Source organism: Erinaceus europaeus, chromosome 15 (assembly GCF_950295315.1).
Source record: "Erinaceus europaeus chromosome 15, mEriEur2.1, whole genome shotgun sequence".
In the NCBI taxonomy this organism is placed as follows: Eukaryota; Metazoa; Chordata; class Mammalia; order Eulipotyphla; family Erinaceidae; genus Erinaceus; species Erinaceus europaeus.
Window position 1 is genome coordinate 40265802 of NC_080176.1, and position 18908 is coordinate 40284709.

General features: G+C 42.1%; 1 protein-coding gene across 1 annotated transcript in view; it reads left to right on the top strand.

Annotated features, from left to right (window-relative positions):
* TAF4B (TATA-box binding protein associated factor 4b) overlaps positions 1 to 18908 on the top strand; it is a 118069-nt gene that overhangs the window by 56192 nt on the left and 42969 nt on the right. The window contains 1 exon segment of the mRNA XM_060173639.1: positions 5830 to 5955. Coding sequence (XP_060029622.1) covers positions 5830 to 5955 — 126 coding nt within the window.

The window sequence follows — 18908 nt, forward strand, 5'->3', positions numbered from 1 at the left end:
AAGGAAACAGTGGACATTGGTGTTTCATATTGATAGGAAATCAAAATTTTATTCTGTACCTATGTAGATATACTTAAAATTGTATTCAAAGTTTCTGTCTGTATATTTTATAGTATGCATCTGTTCTGCCTAAGGCTTCTCTGAAAGCTTTTGATTAGGAAGGCAAAGGCATGTTACAGTGGAATATTAGCTAGTTGTGTTCTCTTCAGTGATTTGCCTCTGCATGATCCTTATAGTAAGTAGAATGATTACATTGAGTACCAATTTGTATACCATTCATAGTACACATTAACTGCTTTTATTAAAAAAAAAAAATTCAAGAATAGCCCAGTTGCTACTTTATTTTCACTTTGCTCTCACTTGCTCTCGTCAAGAGAAAAGCAGTTGGTTAATTTGAATTATGAATTTGGAGGTAGCTGAATTTACTGGGTGATGAGAGGTAAAAAAAATAAAACAAAGCAAATGTTTTCCCCTTTGTCAAATGGTGTTGTCAGTTTGGTTTTCCACCAAAAGGGCATAACGTTACATTATGGGGGTTTGGGGTACAAGAGTATTCAGCATGATCTGCCCACGCCCTCAGTAAAGGCTACCATGTTGTCAGCAACTTCAGTACACAACTGAATTTTCTCTCCTTTCTGCTTCAGTTAAAACTTGGGAAGAGCTATGTCTGTCACATAATTCTTTGTAAGAATTTGCTGGGTTGAAGAATAAGAGATGAGCAGGAGAAGGTTGTAGGAAAACAAAGCAAGGTTAACACCAGCATTCCTTTTTCTTTTTTAAATTTTTTATTAGTGATTTAATATTGATTTACAAAATTACATGTCAACAGGGGTATAATTCCATACCACTCCCATCACCAGAGTTCTGGATCCCCAGTCTCTCTATTGTAAGCTACAACAGTTTTTTTTTTTTCCCTTAAAAAGGTCCTGTCCTTTCTTTCTTCTTCTTTTTTTTTTTTTAATAATTTTTAAAATTTATTTTCCACTTTGCTGCCCTTTATTGTTGTTGTTATTGATCTTATCGTTGTTGGATAGGACAGAGAGAAATGGAGAGAGGAGGGGGAGAGAAAGATAGACACCTGCAGACTTGCTTCACCGCCTGGGAAGAGACTTCCCTGCTAGTGGGGAACTGGGGACTTGAACTGGGATCTTTACACCAGTCCTTGCACTTTGTGCCACCTGCGCTTAACCCGCTGTGCTACCGCCCGACTCCCTCTTTTTTTTTTTTTTTCTTCTTTCTAAGCTACACATAACCCTATTACTACAGCCAAATAGCCCTCTGTTTCCCTCCTCTCTCTCTGGAACCTGATGGAGCTGGAGTTCAGAGCCCTTGATACTCTTCCTCTTATCACTTCTCTCCCATTAGGAGTATGGATCAAAATTGTTTTTGGGGTGCAGAAGGTAGTAGTTCTGGCTTCTGTAACTGCTTCTCCGCTGGACATGGGTATTGGCAGGTCGATCCATATTCCCAGCCTCTTTGTTTTTTTTTTGTTGTTGTTGTTTTGTTTTCAGCATTTCTTCTTTAGATTGATTTGTTGACATTTGATTCATGCTATTCTCTTTTATAGTCTCCTATTCTATAAAGCCCATCATAATGATCTTATTTTTATTTCTGAGTTTAGTTCGTAAGGCATGAGTAGGTTAGCCTATTGATTTGAAATCTTCGCATTGGTAATAGACTATTTTCCTCTAAAAAATTCCCCTCTGAACACTGCTTTTTCTGTGTTTTAGTATACTGACATATTATTTTCATTCATCTCTGAGTATTTTCTAATTTCCTGAAATTTCTTTGACACATTGATTTACAGTGGTTTGCAAACTGATTCAATTTGCAGAGCGTAAGGTCCTTGCTTTGATCCCTAACGTTGCATATGTTGGAGCTATGCTCTGTTTTCTATTTTTCACACTTTTAAAAAAGATTTATTTATTTATTTATTTATTTATTTATTTATTTATTTATTTATTCATAAGAAAGATAGGAGGAGAGAGAACCAAACATTACTCTGTTTCATGTGCTGCCAGGGACTGAACTCAGGACCTCATGCTTGAGAGTCCAGTGCTTTATCCACTGTGCCACCTACTGGACCACTATTTTTTACACTCTTAAAAATAAGTATGCAAATAAATTTTGTTACTGATTATTTTTCAATTTTTTAATCTATATTTATTGGATAGACACAGCCAGAAATTGAGAGGGAAAGGGGAGAGAGAGAGAGACAGACAGATAGGCAGTACTACTTCACCACTCATGAAGCTTTTCCCCTGTAGGTGGAGACTGGGGGCTCGAACCTGGGTCCTTGCACACTGTAACGTGCACTCAACTACATGCGCCACCACCCAGCCCGTTATTATTTTAATTTTTTAATTAAAACACTACTCAGCTTTAGTTTATGGTGTTGCCTGGGATTGAACCTAGGACTTAAAATTTCAGACCCGAAGATTTTTTTTTTTGCATAACCTTTATGCTATCTCTTAATTTCTTTCAGTTGTTGATTTCTGCTTTATTCGCTTATAGTCAAAGATACTTTGTATTAGTTAATCACTTTAAAATGCTATTTATTTATGTATTATTGGATAGAGAGAGAAATTGAGAGGGGAGGGGGGTAGGGAGAGAGAGACTCCTGCAACACAGCTTCACCACTTGTGAAGCTTCTCTGCAGTGAGGACTAGGGGCTTGAACCTTCATTGCTGCACACTGTGATGTGTGTGCTTAACCAGGTTTGCCACCGCCTGACCTCTTTTTATCTCTTTATTTAATTTAATCAATTTATTAGAGTCTTTAAATACATATTTTTCTCTGTCTCCACATTTTAATAGCTTTGTTGTTTGAGGTATATATAAGTATACTGTAGATCACAGTAAGTGGTTTATACATAAAGCCTAACATTTTACAGTTAGTATGGGATAGAGTTTTTCCAAGTAATGTTTACTGTTGTGTGTTATTCAAAGCTCTGTTGTGTACAGGCTTTAGATTGAATTTTTCTGTTTATCAATGATATGTTCCAAGGACTTAGTTAGTGTCCCCAGATGGGATGTATAGTATTTACCCTACCTGGAACCTCAGTAACTTAAGTTGCAGCCTCAGCTCCTTAACCTTCTGGGATACATACAATGCCTGTCCTGATTGACTTCCCTTGTCCCCAGTCTTCACACTCCTTCCTTAATACAGCTGATGATGCTGTCTGAATTGCATACAAGGGGAGGTAGCTACATTATCATCTTTTATTACAGATTCAGCCCAATCATACATTTCAGTTTATCCTCGTGTGATTTATTTTTATCTGCACAGTGTGAAAAATTATGTTCTGTGAATACCACAGAAGTGATATGAAAATATCACTTTATGAAAAATAAAATCCTACCATCTCTGTTTTACAGCCATCCACTTCTGTTAACTCTTTACTTTGTTAGAGACAATTTTGAAGTTAGTCCATAAATAGATGTAAGAAGTGACATGTGACACACACACACCTTTTGATCTTGCTGCCTTTTTTTTTCATAGCTGATACATTATAGTCACCTGCATGCCAGTGGCTGAGGGGGCATTTTCAGTGTTTCCCACTTGAAAGGGTTTGCAGTGCTTCCCCTTTAGATGGGATTCACTTGATGGTGTGATTGCTTGGCCTGTATTTTTGTATTTTGTTTCTACCACTAAATCACACCACTCTGTTTAGTGTGTGGAAACGACTTATTAGTTCAGCTGGGGCTACTTTTGTTTAAACTGGTGGCGAATAGGAGAGGCATTCATTTATTTCTTCTGGGGTAAAGGGAGGATGCTTTCAGCCAGAGGCAACTGGGAGAGAAAAAAGGTATCTTAGCATGGGAGTAAGTTGGGTTAAACTTTAGAAAGTCTGCGTTCTTTTGAATTTAGTGCTGGCTGACTTTTTAAAATTAAACCTGTTAGTAAACTACCTCCAGAGTATCTGAACACAAAGAATAGTAAAGATGAAGTGTTTTAGAAACCGCTGGTTATTATGTTTATGCCTCCATGGCTTGCTGTAATATATTCCATATTCTATCGTGTGTTGTTTAGCTTTAAAAGCATTTGAAAATTAGTTTTGTCTTAAACATGAAGTGAAATAAGTAGCATTAATACAACCTTGTTCTTTATACTGTGCAGTACTCTTTTGATCTAGTTAAATGTTAACAATAAAAATTTAATTTAAAATGATCTTGGGCATATGAAATCTCTCAGTCCCAGTTAATTGAGTTAGTCATTAGCATGGGAAAATATAAATGGGCGCAGTGCTATGTCCATGCCAAGCACTGCCTGTTGACAGTCCTGCACAGTCTCCCACCTTCACCCTGGAAGTCTTTACTTAGATGAACAAATGGCAGGATATCTGAAATGTTGATCGGGAAGATTGCTTAACCCTCCTGCCCCCCCCCCCCCAAAAAAAAAAAGAGGCACACACACTCATGCACCTTTTATTAGAGGAGACATAACAGCTAAAGAAAATGAAAAATTTTAAATGGAGAGCACTGTTTTAAATCTCAAACAAAGTGAAACAGTATACATTTTAGCATTTATGCAGAAACCGAGATGAATACCTCTGCTTCTCTTTGCCACTCATTCATCACTTGCACACCTGATTTCTCTGACTACAGTTTCTGCCCAAGCTCACAGCTTAGGAGATCTTCAAAACAAGCTTCAGGATATTGATGCTTTCCCTCCCTCCCTCCCTCCCTCCCTCCCTCCCTCCCATCCATCCGTCCATCCGTCCATCCTTTTCCCCCTCTTTTGTTGCCCTTGTTTAGTATTTTTGTAGTTGGGTAGGACAGAGAGAGATGGGGAAGACAGAGGAGGAGAGAAAGATAGACACCTGCAGACCTACTTCACTGCCTATGAAGTGACCTCCTTGCAGGTGGGGAGCCGGGGGCTCAAACCGGGTTCCTTAGGCCGATCCTTACGCTTTGTGCCATGTGCGCTTAACCAGCTGAGCCACTGCCAAGCCCACCTCCTTCCATTCACTCCCTCCCTCCCTCCGTCCTTATTGATAAGAGACAGAAATTGAGAGGGGTGGGGGAGATACAGAGGGAAAGAGACAGAAAAATAACTGCAGTCCTGCTTCACCACTCATGAAGCTTTCCCCTTGCAGGTGGGGACCAGGGGCTTAAACCTGGGTCCTTGCGCACTGTAATGTCAGTGCTTAACCAGGTGTGCCACTGCCTGGCCCCCATGCTTGTCATTTTATCCTATTTCCTTTTTGGTAAAAGTTGTATTTAAATAGGACAGTTACTTGTTTGGTCTTTCACTGGCCTGAAATTTAATTAATCATATTATGACCATATTGTTGAGATGGCCAATAATTTAAGATTAGTATACATGTAAATGATATTTTCTCTATTTCCTTTTAGATTCTGCTTGGATCAACCCTCCCCCCTCCCCCCGACCCATAGACTTATTAAGAAAACTCTTTGAGGGGTCAGGTGGTAGCACACTGGTTAAAGTCACACATTATAGTGCTCAACGAACCAGGTTCAAGCCCCTGGTCCCCACCTGTAGGGGGAAAACTTCAGGTGGTGAAGCAGGTCTGCAGGTGTCTTTCTCTCTCCCTCCATATCCATCTCCCCCATCTCTCTCAATTTCTCTCTATCTCTATACCCCCCCCAAAAAAAACTTTGAAATTTAAATATTTAGTCATCTCTCAGATTTTAAGAATGATTAAAATTCTTATTATTCTGACCAAGTTTGTTTAATAGAAAAATGTTTCCTGAAAATTTACCTCCCTGTGTTTATTGGTGTTATTGTGTTTAGATGAGTCATAACAACACCTAATGAAGAACGTGTTGCATAAGATAATCCTAAGACTTTCTTTCCTCCTGACAGGCAAGTGAAAATTATATCCTGTCTAGTGACACCAGGTCACAGCTCAAATTTCTTGAAAAGCTGGATCACTTGGAGAAGCAGAGAAAGGATTTAGAAGAAAGAGAAATGTTATTCAGGGCAGCTAAGGTAAGGTCTTGCTTACTTGACTGTGTGAACATGTCTTAGCAAAAATGGCAGAATTGGTTATATAATTGCCTGACTATCTTGCTTTTTTTGGTTGGGAGTGGGAGGTGGTGGGGTGATATATACCAGAGCACTACTCAGCTCTGGCTTATCATAGTACAAGAGATTGAACCTGGGAACTCTGAGCCCCAACAGGAGAGAGTTTTTGCAGAACCAGTATGCTGCCTCCCCTGCCCAGTAGCTTTATATTTCTCTGAAGATTCAGTTGTTAATAGAGGGGGCTGGATGCTGGTAAACTTGATTGAACACACACATAACCATGCCCAAGAACCAGGGTTCAGGCCTCCTGTAGGGGGGACACCACAAAGAATGAAGCACGGCTACAGGTGTCTCTCTTGATCTCTCACTCGTCTCCAGTTCTCACAATCTCTCTTTGTCCTATCAAATTAAATAAGTTAATTAATATCGTAAAATACTAAGACAAATTGTTAATAGAATCTCTAGAGTTGTATGAAATAGTTGCTATCAGTTAGTTTAGTGAGTCATATCATCTCTTGTCTCCTATTTCTCTTTTTAAGAGAGTGTGTGGGGGCAGGAGGAGACCAGGATTGAGCTGGAGCATGGCCCCACCATTTTATGTTGTGTTGGGGGTTCAGCTCTGGGCCTGATGTGTACAAGGAATACTTGAAACCCCTTCTTTGGTCTTGTCCCCTCATTCTCTTTCTTTCTTTCTTTCTTTCTTTCTTTCTTTCTTTCTTTCTTTCTTTCTCTCTTTCTTTTTTGCCTCCAGGGTTATTGCCGGGGCTTGGTGCCTGCACCACGAATCCGCTGCTCCTGGAGACCATTTTTTTCCCTTTTGTTGCCCTTGTTTTTTATCATTGTTGTGGTTATTGTTGTTGTTGTTGCTGTCGTTGGATAGGACAGAGAGAAATTGAGAGAGGAGGGGAGACGGAGGGAGAAAGACAGACACCTGCAGACCTGCTTCACTACCTGTGAAGCGACTCCCCTGCAGGTGGGGAGCTGGGGGCTCGAACTGGGATCCTTAAGTAGGTCCTTGTGCTTCTTGCCATGTGCGCTTAACCCGCTACACTACTGCCTTACTCCTGTCCCCTCATACTTAATTGCTCTCAACTTAGAAGCATGTCTACTGCCACTCTACACAAGAAAGGTTATAGGTAGAACTGGGAGTAATCACTGCTCAGTGGAACAAAATGGAGGTTGGGTAAAAATTGATGAGCTAGTGTCAAAGTGACAACAGGTGACATTATTTTTTTTTTTTCTCCTTTTCAAACATTTTCTTGGGCCAAATGGAGTAAAAGTTCATTCTAATTGCAGTTTGCATTTTTTAAAAATTTATTTATTTTGCATAGAGACAGAGAAATTGAGAGGGGAGATAGGGAGAGAGATAGAGACACCTGCAGCCCTGCTTCACCACTGTTGAAGCTTCCCCCTGCAGGTGGGGACTAGGGGATTGAACCTGGATCCTTGTGCATCATAACGTGTGCGCTTAACCAGTTACGCCACTGCCTGCCCCCCTGCAGTTTGTATTTTATAACGCCACACTTCTTCATAGTCCTAGGGCCTTTGTGGGTAATCTTAAAAGTTGAGCACTATTCTTAGTAATTGCTTTAAACACCCTTATTTTAATTCCTGGTGTCCTTAACAACTTTCTAAAATTGTTTGATCTTAATTAAATACTAATAACTTTTGAAAAACTGATATATATATGTATGTATACACACACACACACACACACACACACACACACACACACACACATATATATATTAAATGTTTGATGTATTTTATCTAATGAGAGAGAGACCAGAGCCTCAGGCATGAAGAGCCTTTTGCATAACCATTATGCTGTCTTTCCAGTCCCCAACCTGATTTATTTCAAAATTACTGCTTACAGAAAACTAGCCAGATTATATAATAAAGAATTTTTTCTCTTTTGAGATGCTCCCATTTTTAATATTTACTGCTTTATTTCAGTCCATCTTTCTCTCTCATTATAATCAATCTCCTTCATTCTCCTTTCTCTTAATTTTGAAAATAGACTCCAGGAACTATATCTCGTCATTCCTAAACATTCTGGGTTGTATTTGAACGTAGCAGCATTCTCCTGCATACTCCTCCAAATTAGTGTCTCATCAGTAGAACACTATGGTGCAGTGATTTATGGATCCTAGTCAGACTTTGCCAGCTATCTCAGCTGTGTTTCTGTCTTTGTCATGGCTCATATTCTCATTCAGAACTGTTTTTACTTAGTTGCTATTCTTTTTCAGCTTCTCTCTCTCTCTCTCTCTCCCTCTCTCCCTCTCTCCCTCTCCTCTCCCCTCCCCTCTCTCTCCCTCTCCCCCTTTCTTCCCCCTCTCTTCTCCCTCTCAACCCTAACCCTAACTCATCTACTGTCTTCTTCCTCCTCTCTGCCTCTCCTCTCCCCTCTCCCTTCACCCTTCTCCCCTCTACCCCTTTCCCTTCACCCTTCTCCCCCTCTCCTTTCACTCTTCTCCCCTCTCCCCCTCTCCTTTCACCCTTCTCCCCTCTTCCCCTCTCCCTTCACCCTTCTCCCCTCTCTCTCCCCTCTCCTCCTCTCCTCTCTTCCCCTCTTCTCTCTCCTCTTCCCCCTCCTTTCCTCTCCCTCTCCCCTCCCCCTCCACCCTCTTGCCTCCCTCCTCTCTTACCCCCCTCCCCTTCCCTCCCCCCTCTCCCCATAACTTTCCCTTTCCTTGGGAGAAGTCTTCTTTCTTTGTGGCTGCTACCTGGACTTGAGCTTTCTTCCCTGCTGTGGAAGGTTGTTGATATTCAGGTTTGTTTCTTGGTGGGTATTTCCGTGATGCTTTGTTGTTGTGGATGAGAGGAAGCACAGATGCTTATAGTCACCCATTTAGACTCTGCCCCCTCTCCCTTTTGTCAGTTTCCTTCATTTTAATTTCACACTTGCACATTGTAATCAGTGTAGTATCCATAGACAGATAGCCCATGTTGGTCCCAGCACCCCTTTCCTCCTCAGATCTTCACACACCGGCTTTGGTACCCATTGATGCTGCCCCAGCCAACCCCATTCATGGAGTCGCCAGTTGGAGGGAGGGTCTTTATTATTAGCATTTCTTGTATATCTGTCAACAGTCTATCTACTAAATGAAAGAGCTTTCTCTCACCCATTCGATTATTAGTGCATTTACTTAACATATTTGTGGGCTCATGGGTTTTTATTTGCTTCTACAGATAATAATCCATTACTGATAATACTATTACTATTTTGATGCCCAATTTGCTCTTTAATGAGAAACTACTCAGATGATGTTTCTTTAATTATGTATCCATCATTCACTAAGCATGTGCTTGCTTTCTGGAATAAAGTATTCTGTTCCCAATTGTTAACTCTTTTTCTCCTTCCCTGAAACCAGCTGCTTTAAGGAATCCAGAATGGTCTTCCTGCCTCACACAAGATCATTCACACAGGCAGTCAAGTGACAGCTGAGTGAGTAGTAGTAGGCAGAGGAGATGACAAGTATGGCTACCAAGATTAGTCACAGAGGTCAAAAAAGTAAACTGATCCAAGTAAACATCTCAAGGATAAGGAGTACTTACTATGAAGGAAGTAATTATAAGCATGGGAAGGTTATAGCTAGAAAGGAACCTCAAATACTGATTACAATTAGAAGTATCCATATAAATTTGTAATACATAAGCAGATAAAATAGTTAAAAAAAACACATTTGTGTATATGTACATATAATGTACAGACATACACTTTTGCTGTTTTTGCCAGTGTTATCTCTGCTTATACCCACCATTTCTAGCTGCCATTTGTTGTCTCCCCTTTCTGTTCTAATAGAGGGTGCGATACAGAGTCCTTATTATGAGATAAGGAGAAACACCTGCAGCAGTTAAACTGCTTTTGGTAAAGTTGCCAGGTCCTCACCCTTGCAGTAGGAAGGGCTCCTGAGACAGGAAAGTGCTCTTGCTTTAGCCCTCCAGTTTTGTTTTGTTTTTTTAATATTCATTTATTCCCTTTTGTTGCCCTTGTTGTTTTATTGTAGTTGTTGTCATTGTTGGATAGGACAGAGAGAAATGGAGAGAGGCGGGGAGAGAAAGATAGACACCTGCAGACCTGCTTCACTGCCTGTGAAGTGACTCCCCTGTAGGTGGGGAGCCGGGGGTTCAAACCAGGATCCTTATGCCAGTCCTTGTGCTTTGTGCTGCTTGCACTTAACCCACTGTGCTAACACCGGACTCCTACCCTCCAGTCTTATAAGCAAGCACATAGCCAATGTAATGAGGTGGCTTATTGAGGTTTTATTTTCAATTATCATGCTGTAAAGAAAGCCATAAACTATTAAATCCTTATGTAGTTATTATTGGTAAAATGTTTGCTTTCATTTTCTATTGGATTTTCTTATCTTAAGCAAATGACACCATTATTCACCCAAGTGCTAAGTCAAAAATTCTAGGATTCAGTTTTGACTCCTTTTTCTTTTCTCTATCTACATTCAGTTCATTTATTTTATTTCTAAGATGTATTGATTTTCTTCTCTTCCTCAAATTTGTCAGCACCCTAATACAAGTCATTGTTTGTTGCTTGAAGCGGCGGCAGGGTGTGATGGAGAGAGAAAATCCAAGCACAGAGGGAACACAAATCTTTATTGTTGGGTCAAACGGGTGGTTCAGGCCATGTGGAGCCAGCCAAAAAAATGGCTGTGTCCTCCTACCTCACCACCGGGCAAGAGAGAGCGAACAAGGGGAGGATCAGTAGGCGGACTTTTTGGGTCAACACCCCGGAGTGACATGTCGGGACAGGATTGGTTGGGGGAAAGCCCTGAAAGTACCATATTACTCTGTGTAGGGTGGCAGGGCCTTGGGAAGACATCTGCACAGCATCTCCCCCTTTTGTTTTATATCTAATGGACACAGTAAGGAAATTTATAGAGTGGAGCAAGCTTAAATGTTTTTAAGGAATGCCGTGCTCAGGTGGGAAGATGTAGAATGTTTTTGTGGAGGAAGGAATGCTTAAATGGCCACCAACCTTGTGAGATTCATGTGTCCCCCCTGTGCTTAACCCCTCTTTAGAGAGAGAGACTTACCTGGAAGGACTCATCTCATAGGTTAAGCTCTGCCAGGCTCAACCATCTCCTCACAATATTTCTACATCTTACTCTATCTTTCTATCTAGTTATCGCATTATGATGGTTCAATGTCTGTAAAAGACTCTATCTGTGACAGAGGAATAGTAGTGTAGGGGTGAGCAGAAACCTTTTGGACATAAACCTGAATGATAAAACAAAACAGGAAGGACAAGTAGGGGAACAGTATGAACCAGTGTGATGTCAAGGGAAGGCTTGGTGCACAAAGGAATGTTTCCCGTCTCTGGGGGGTGCAAGGGTTCATAATGAGGGGGCGTTTCCTGCCTCAAAGGGCAGGACCTGTAGGCGGGAGGACATGGTCCGCCAAGCAGAGGGGCTATTTGACATTGTATAGTCCTCAAGGCAACAGTCTGTAAAGTCTATGAACTACTCAGGGTTCAGTCTTTGAAAAGCCAGCAGTGTGAAGGAAAGGAAGCTCCTGTAAAAATTGTGTAAAGTGTCCAAAGGGTAAACCAGCAAGTCCAATAGAAGCATCAGTCCAGAGTAGGCGACTAGGGGAAGAAATGCCAGGGGATGAAACGTTGCATGAGGAAGGTCAGCCGCTGGAATTCCGCTTTTCTGTAGAGAGTGAGCTGGAACCGCCAAAAGGTGACAGACAAAGCAGAAGCAGGAAGGGCAGACAGGCAGTAAGAAAGTTCTGTCCTTGGAGTCTGTGAATCAGGTTCTTTAGATCGCGTCAGATGACATCTAGGGTTTCGGGAGGTGTGCCACTGTAGTAGTGCCGTCTAGTGGGTAATGTCAGAGTGTGCAGGGGTCCAGATGTTTTTTCCCAGGATTCCTGTGAAAGAAACACAAACAATCTGCTTCCCGTGGTTAGCAGGGCATCTGATTTGAATTTTTTATAGAAAAAGAGGTTTGGTGCCTTAGCCAACTGAATATTGGGGGGTATATCTTACCCTTATTTGTTTATTATTTATTTTTTAACTTAATTGAGCCTAGGCGTTTGGTGGGCCTATAGTAGCAAGACAAGATACACGTAAGGTGTAGAAGAATATGTGAATGTTGTTAATTCACATAATTTGTGTATGGAAGAACTTTTTATAGTTTAATACCTTACCATATGAACAGATGATTCTTCATGTGAAGGCTTGATAGCTGTAATCTGGAGGTGGCCTCCCGCGCAGCTACACTTCCAGGAATTGCAGGTTGCCATCACTGCACGGATGTCTGCGTATTCTAGCTCCTCTGCCTTCAGAGCTGAGCTGGGGATCTCAGCCAGGGGGCCCAGTCCCGGTAGGGAGCCCACGATCTCCGGGTAGTCCGGGATCTGCCCAGACTTCATAGCAGGAGGGTGGGCAGGCTGGCTGTGTAGAAGGCATGGGCCGAGGCACCCCAGTGCGGGGGGCCAGGATGGGCTGCAGCTCTGCCCGCCATGCCCGCTGCCCTGCTCCTGGCGGCCGAGCAGCGTGGAGGGAGCCTGTGAGGCAAACGCTTTGCGTCCTGCGGCGGCAGGCGGAAACCAGAGTGTGGCCCAGAGCGAAATATTCCAGAAACAGAGAAACAGTCTCATGAAGAAAGGGCAGAGGCCTTTGGAGACCTTCACAAGCAGAAAAGCAGCCCATAGTGGATAAGTAGCCAAATGTCTTTACTTATCTGGGGGATGGGCAGGTCAGGCCCCACATTGTAGTTTTAGTTCACGGCGCCGGTGCTGTAGGCCGGGCTAGCTTCCCGGCGGTAGACAGACGACCAGGGACACAAGGCTGAGCGGAGAAGCAGCATTTCTTTATTCACGAGCCAACGGTACAAAAAAAACTAATCTAATCTAATCACCACACAGTTCTGTCCTGCATCTTTCTCCTCTGGTGGCAGCGGCAGGAACTCAGGAAGTATAGGATAGGGGGCGGGGAGAAGTGCAAAAAGGCAAAGACCAAACCACAATCTCCTGGGGGGGGGGGGGAAGGAGGAAGTGAGACCAAACCAATGTAACAGAATGATCACATAAATAGACTACAATGTCAAGCAATGCAACAGAAGGGACCCCAGAAGCAGAACCAGAAGCACACCAACAATTGTTCATGTATAATTTTGTGTTATTTTACACATCCCATTCAACAGTCATTTTGTACTACCATCAGAATAAATTTTTATGCTTAAAAACCTTCAGTGGCTTTCACTTACACTTTAAAATACAAACTAATACTGTTTTGAAGACCATGATCTTACATGGTCTGTCACTCACTTCCCTCTCTGAGCTCACCTTATATCACCAGTCCTCTCCTGCCACCATACTTTGTTTTATGAGATAGAGGCCAGAGGACTCCTATAAGGCATTCTGTGCTGGAGCTGCGTCTAGGGTCTTAGGGATTAATCCCATGATCTCCTTGGTGAGCTTATTCTCAGACTATCACTCCTTATCCACTTGCTCTTTTCCACTTAGACTGACCTTTCTTTGAGTGTGCTGAATTTTTGTCCCATCTAAGGATATTGAACTACTAATTAGGCATCTAAAACTAAACATAGAATTTCTTTCTATCTGCTCCAGTTTTTATCCTTTAGCAAGCCAAATTATCATCTCAGTTTTGTAGGCCAGAATAGTAGGGGTCGTTCTTCATATTCTACATCCAATCCACCATTAAACCAAGATATATTTCATATCTAATTATTATTATTGTTATTTTTTCATTGACAAATAGGTTCTGTAAGAACATTTTATTAGAAACACAAGACACTTTTCTGACGGGGCCATAGGTCCCGAGCATTTGAATTGAACCAGAGTATAACACTTCTGATAGATTTCTTTCTTTCTTTTAATTTTTTATTTCTTTATTGGGGAATTAATGTTTTACATTCAACAATAAATATAGTAGTTTGTACATGCATAACATTCCCCAGTTTCCCATTTAACAATACAACCCCCACTATGTCATTTATCATCTTCCATGGACCTGTATTGTCCCCACCCACCCACCCCAGAGTCTTTTACTTTGGTGCAATACGCCAATTCCATTTCAGGTTCTACTTGTGTTTTCTTTTCTCATCTTGTTTTACAACTTCTGCCTGAGAGTGAGATCATCCCGTAGTCATCTTTCTGTTTCTGACTTATTTCACTCAACATGATTTTTTCAAGGTCCATCCAAGATCGGCTGAAAACAGTGAAGTCACCATTTTTTACAGCTGAGTAGTATTCCATTGTGTATATATACCACAACTTGCTCAGCCACTCATCTGTTGTTGGACACCTGGGTTGCTTCCAGGTTTTGGCTATTACAGATTGTGCTGCCAAAAACATATGTGTACACAGATCTTTTTGGATGGATGTGTTGGGTTCCTTAGGATATATCCCCAGGAGAGGAATTGCAGGATCATAGGGTAGGTCCAATTCTAGCCTTCTGAGAATTTTCCAGACTGTTCTCCACAGAGGTTGGACCAATTTGCATTCCCACCAGCAGTGTAGGAGGGTTCCTTTGACCCCAGACCCTCTCCAGCATTTGCTGCTGTTACCTTTTCTGATGTATGACATTCTCGCAAGAGTGAAGTGATATCTCATTGTTGTCTTTATTTGCATTTCTCTGACAATCAGAGACTTGGAGCATTTTTTCATGTGTTTCTTGACCTTTTGGATCTCTTCTTTGGTGAATATTCTGTCCATGTCCTCCCCCCATTTTTGGATGGGGTTATTTGTTGTCTTGTTGTTGAGACTGGCAAGCTCTTTAGATATTGTTGTTGAGGTGGTCTGGTGTCGGGCTGCACCGCGGAGAAGAGAGCGGACGTCCAGAGCAAAGGGGTACACAGATCTTTATTATAGGATGGGGGGGAGGTTTGGTTCAGACCACGTGGAGCCAGCCAGCAATGGCCGACCACGGGGGGAGAGCAGGAAGCGAGACCTCAGAGAGGGAGAGCCGAGAGCCCAGAGAGAGCGAGGGGAGGGGTGAGGGGGCTTTTTATTGGGCGACAACCAGGGGTGACGTGTAGGGCCAGGATTGGTTGAAAGGGGGCACTCTAGGATTTAGCGAGGCATAGGAAAACCTGGGGGCGGAGCCAGGATTGGTTGAAAGGGGGCACTCTAGGATTTAGTGGGGCATAGAAAAACCTGGGGGCGGAGACTGCATCAGAATAAGTCCTCAGCAACATCTCCTCCTATCCCTTTATATCTAAATGGACACAGTAAAGAAAAATGGAGCATGCTTAAATGTTTTAGAGGAATGCCATGCTCAGGTGGGAAGATGTAGGACTTTCTGTGGAGGAGGGAAGGCTTAAATGGCTGCCAACCTTGTGAGATTTAAATGTCCTCCTGTGCTCAACCCCTCTTCAGAGAGAGAGACTTACCTGGAGAGACTCATCTCATAGGTTTAAGCGCAGCCTGCTCAACCATCTCTTCACAGTATCTCTACATCTTTTCTATCTTTCTATCTAGTAATTGCATAAGATGTACAAAGTCTATAAAAGACTATCATGGGGCAGAAACCTTTTGGACATAAGCCTAAATGACATAACAAAATAGGAAGGGACACGAAGGGGAGAAGTAAAAGTCAGTGGGGTGTGAAGGGAAGGATTGGTGTGTAAAGGAACATTCCCTGCTTGAGTGGGGAAAAGGGCAAGGGTACATAATGAGGGGGCGGCAGGAGGCATGACCCACCAAACAGAGGGGCTATTTGGCATTGTATAGTCCTCAAGGCAACAGTCTGTAAAGTCTATGAATTACTCAGGATTAGTCTATGAAAAACCAGCAGCGTGAAGGGAAATAAGCTGCTTCAAAATTGTGTAAAATGTATATAGGGTATGTCAGAAAGTCCGATACAAGTCTCAGTCCGAAGTAGATGGCTAGGGGAGGAATTGGCAGGGGATGCAACGCTGCATGAGGGAGGTCAGCCGCTGGAATGTTGCTCTTTTGTAGATAGCTAGCTGGAACTGCCAACACGTAACAAGCAGGTCAGAAGCAGGAACGGTAACCAGGCATGAAGAAAGTTCTGTCCTTGGAATTCGTGTATCAGGTTCTTCAGATCACGTTGAGTGACATCTAGGGTTTCGGGGGGTGTGCCACGGTAGTCGTGCCATCTAGTGAGTGACGTCAGGGTGTGCAGGGGTTCAGATGGTTTTTCCGGGATTCCTGTGAAAGAAACACAAACAATCTGCTTCTCATGGTTAATTTGAACTGGTAACAAGTTATAGGTTTGTTATAGTTGGTACCTCGATGATTATAATTGGTTTAGAATCTCTTTATGATTTATTAAAAGGTCATCTAATGTGACCTCCTGTAGCAGCCTCTACCGCAGGATCTTGAGACCAATTTTAGCTAAAATATGTATTTTAAACAGACTCAAATTGCTTAGAGAGTTAACGCATATTCGTGACAATGATTTTAACGTTTACAGTGCCAGATTGATGCCAGATCTGTTGTGGATTAATTTCCACAAGATAGTTTACAGGGCACCTTTGGGGGCCCTTCAAAGGTGTCCTGTATATAAAATTTATATAGTTTAGTTTTGGGAATGAATAGTCACGTTGAACATTTAGACTTTTACCTAAATAGTAAGTTACCTTAACAATTAATATTTACCTTGTCTGGTAAAAGTGTAGCTGTAGGGTTACACTTCTGACCGTTAAGTTAGTGTTACCAAACTTGAGACATACCCATAAACATTTAGTTATAACAAACTGGAGGAAAAAGAACTTTTGTTATAAAAACACATTATTTAAAAACAATTTTAAATCTGTCATTAGTCACACAGTTTAAGACTAAACACTTACATATATACCAATACTATATATAAAATTCAAAAGAGGGAGAAAGAAAAAAAATTTTTTGGAATGTTTCTGGACGTCTCCAGAAACTTTGGCTGCGTCCAGCATTTTTATATAAGGCCAATAACCTTTTAGAGTACTCCAAGCAGATGGGTCATGCAAAAAAAAAGAAAAAAAAATTTTGTCATTTAACACACTCATTCACAAAAACAACTGGCCAGTTATAACATAAGACATACAGGGAAAGGGTAGGAGAGAGGTCTCTGTGAGCCAGATTTGCAGGTTCTGCCATGTCGTATTACGGGTCCTGGGATGTATCCTGCATCTGGTCCTCTTGTAGTATTTCTTGTTCTTCAGGAATAACAGCGCCATCCTGCGGGTATTGTCGGACATGGCGGGCAGGAACCCAGACAGGTTTAGAGAAATTTTGAGGGAAAATGCATGCGAAACCCCTTCCCATGGTCAATAATGGGTCAGGCCCTTTCCAAACTTTATCGAGTGGGTCTCTCCATTTCACCTTAATAGATGGGAGGGTAGATGGTGTTTGCCAGTGAAGAATAATAGGGGGTAAGGCTGAGTTATTGTAAATATTAAAGAGATTTAACGTAGTTAAGGCTTTTGCTAGCTGGATATTGGGGGGATATGTTCCTCCTTTATCTTTATTTAGTTGAGCCTTCAGTGTTTGATGGGCCCTTTCGACAATGCCTTGTCCCTGTGGATTGTAGGGAATGCCCGTGGTATGAGTAATATTCCAGAGGGAACAAAAATCTTTAAATTGTTTGCTTGAAAACATAGGTGAATTGTCTGTTTTCAAAAGTAATGGGACCCCCATAACGGCAAAACAAGAGAGCATATGGCTTACAAGCTTTTTAGCACTTTCTCCTGTCTGAGCTGTAGCCCACATAAATTTAGAAAAGGTATCAATTGAGACAAACACATATTTTTGTTTGCCAAAGTTTGGTATGTGGGTGACATCAATTTGCCAAATAGCATTAGCTTTTAAACCTCGGGGGTTAACCCCAAGGGTCTGGATAGCAGGTGTCTTTATGAGATTTGCACAAGAAGAGCATGTAGCAAGGATATGTTTTAACTGTGGTGCAGGAACATCAGGGAATCGAGCTTGAAGGCCTTTAAGATTAACATGGGTTAGAGAGTGAAAATTAGCAGGATCAGAGACAGAGACTGGGAAAGTTCCTGTGGAGGCAAGGCGGTCAACTGCGGCATTCCCTTCGGACAGGGAACCAGGAAGAGGGCTGTGGGAACGAAGGTGTTGAATATACAGTGGTTGGGTTCGAGAACAGAGCATAGAGGCGATTTGAATCAAGAGAGGGGAAAGTGGGTTGTCATCAATTTTCACATACGAACGAGCAAGCCATGGAAGTAAGTTAACAGTATACACACTGTCAGAAAAAAGGTTGAAGGATTCTGGTACAGCTTTTAGTGCAAGAAAAACAGCATAAAGTTCTTTGTACTGAGGGGAATTATCAGGAAGCTCAGTAAAGAGAGGTTTAGGAGATTGTTTGTCTGGGTAATATATAAGGGCAGCAGCTCCCCTTTTTCCGCCATCAGTAAAGATTGTAGGAGCAGAGGGAATGGGATCCCGAGAGAAAAGTTTAGGTGCTAGTAGAGGCAGAAGAGGTAAAGAAGCTATCAATTTATTAGAAGGAAAATGGTTATCTATTTGTCCTGGAAACCCCACGAAGCTTATGGCAAAGCGGGAATGATGGCGTATAAGCCACTCTGTATCTGTGAGAGAAAAGGGCAGAATGATTAAATCCGGTTCTTTCCCTAAGACCTGCACAGACCTATTTCTCCCTTGGCGAACCATGAATGCTAATGCATCTATCTCAGTGAGGAGTCTTGGAGCTCCTCCTACTGGCGTGTGAAGCCATTCGAGAACCCCATGGTCTTGCCACAGTGCCCCTACTACTGTGGGGGTGGAGTTGAAGATTAGAAGGTTTACTGGAGAGGAGGGGGAGAATCGAACAAGGTGCATGTCCTGGAGGGCCTGGTTAACCCTTTCCAGTGCCAAGGAGGCCTTGGGAGTTAACTTAGGTTTTGAAGAGGGCTGTTTGTTTCCTTTCAACAGGTCAAACAGTGGTTGGAGGCAGCTTGTGGGCAGAT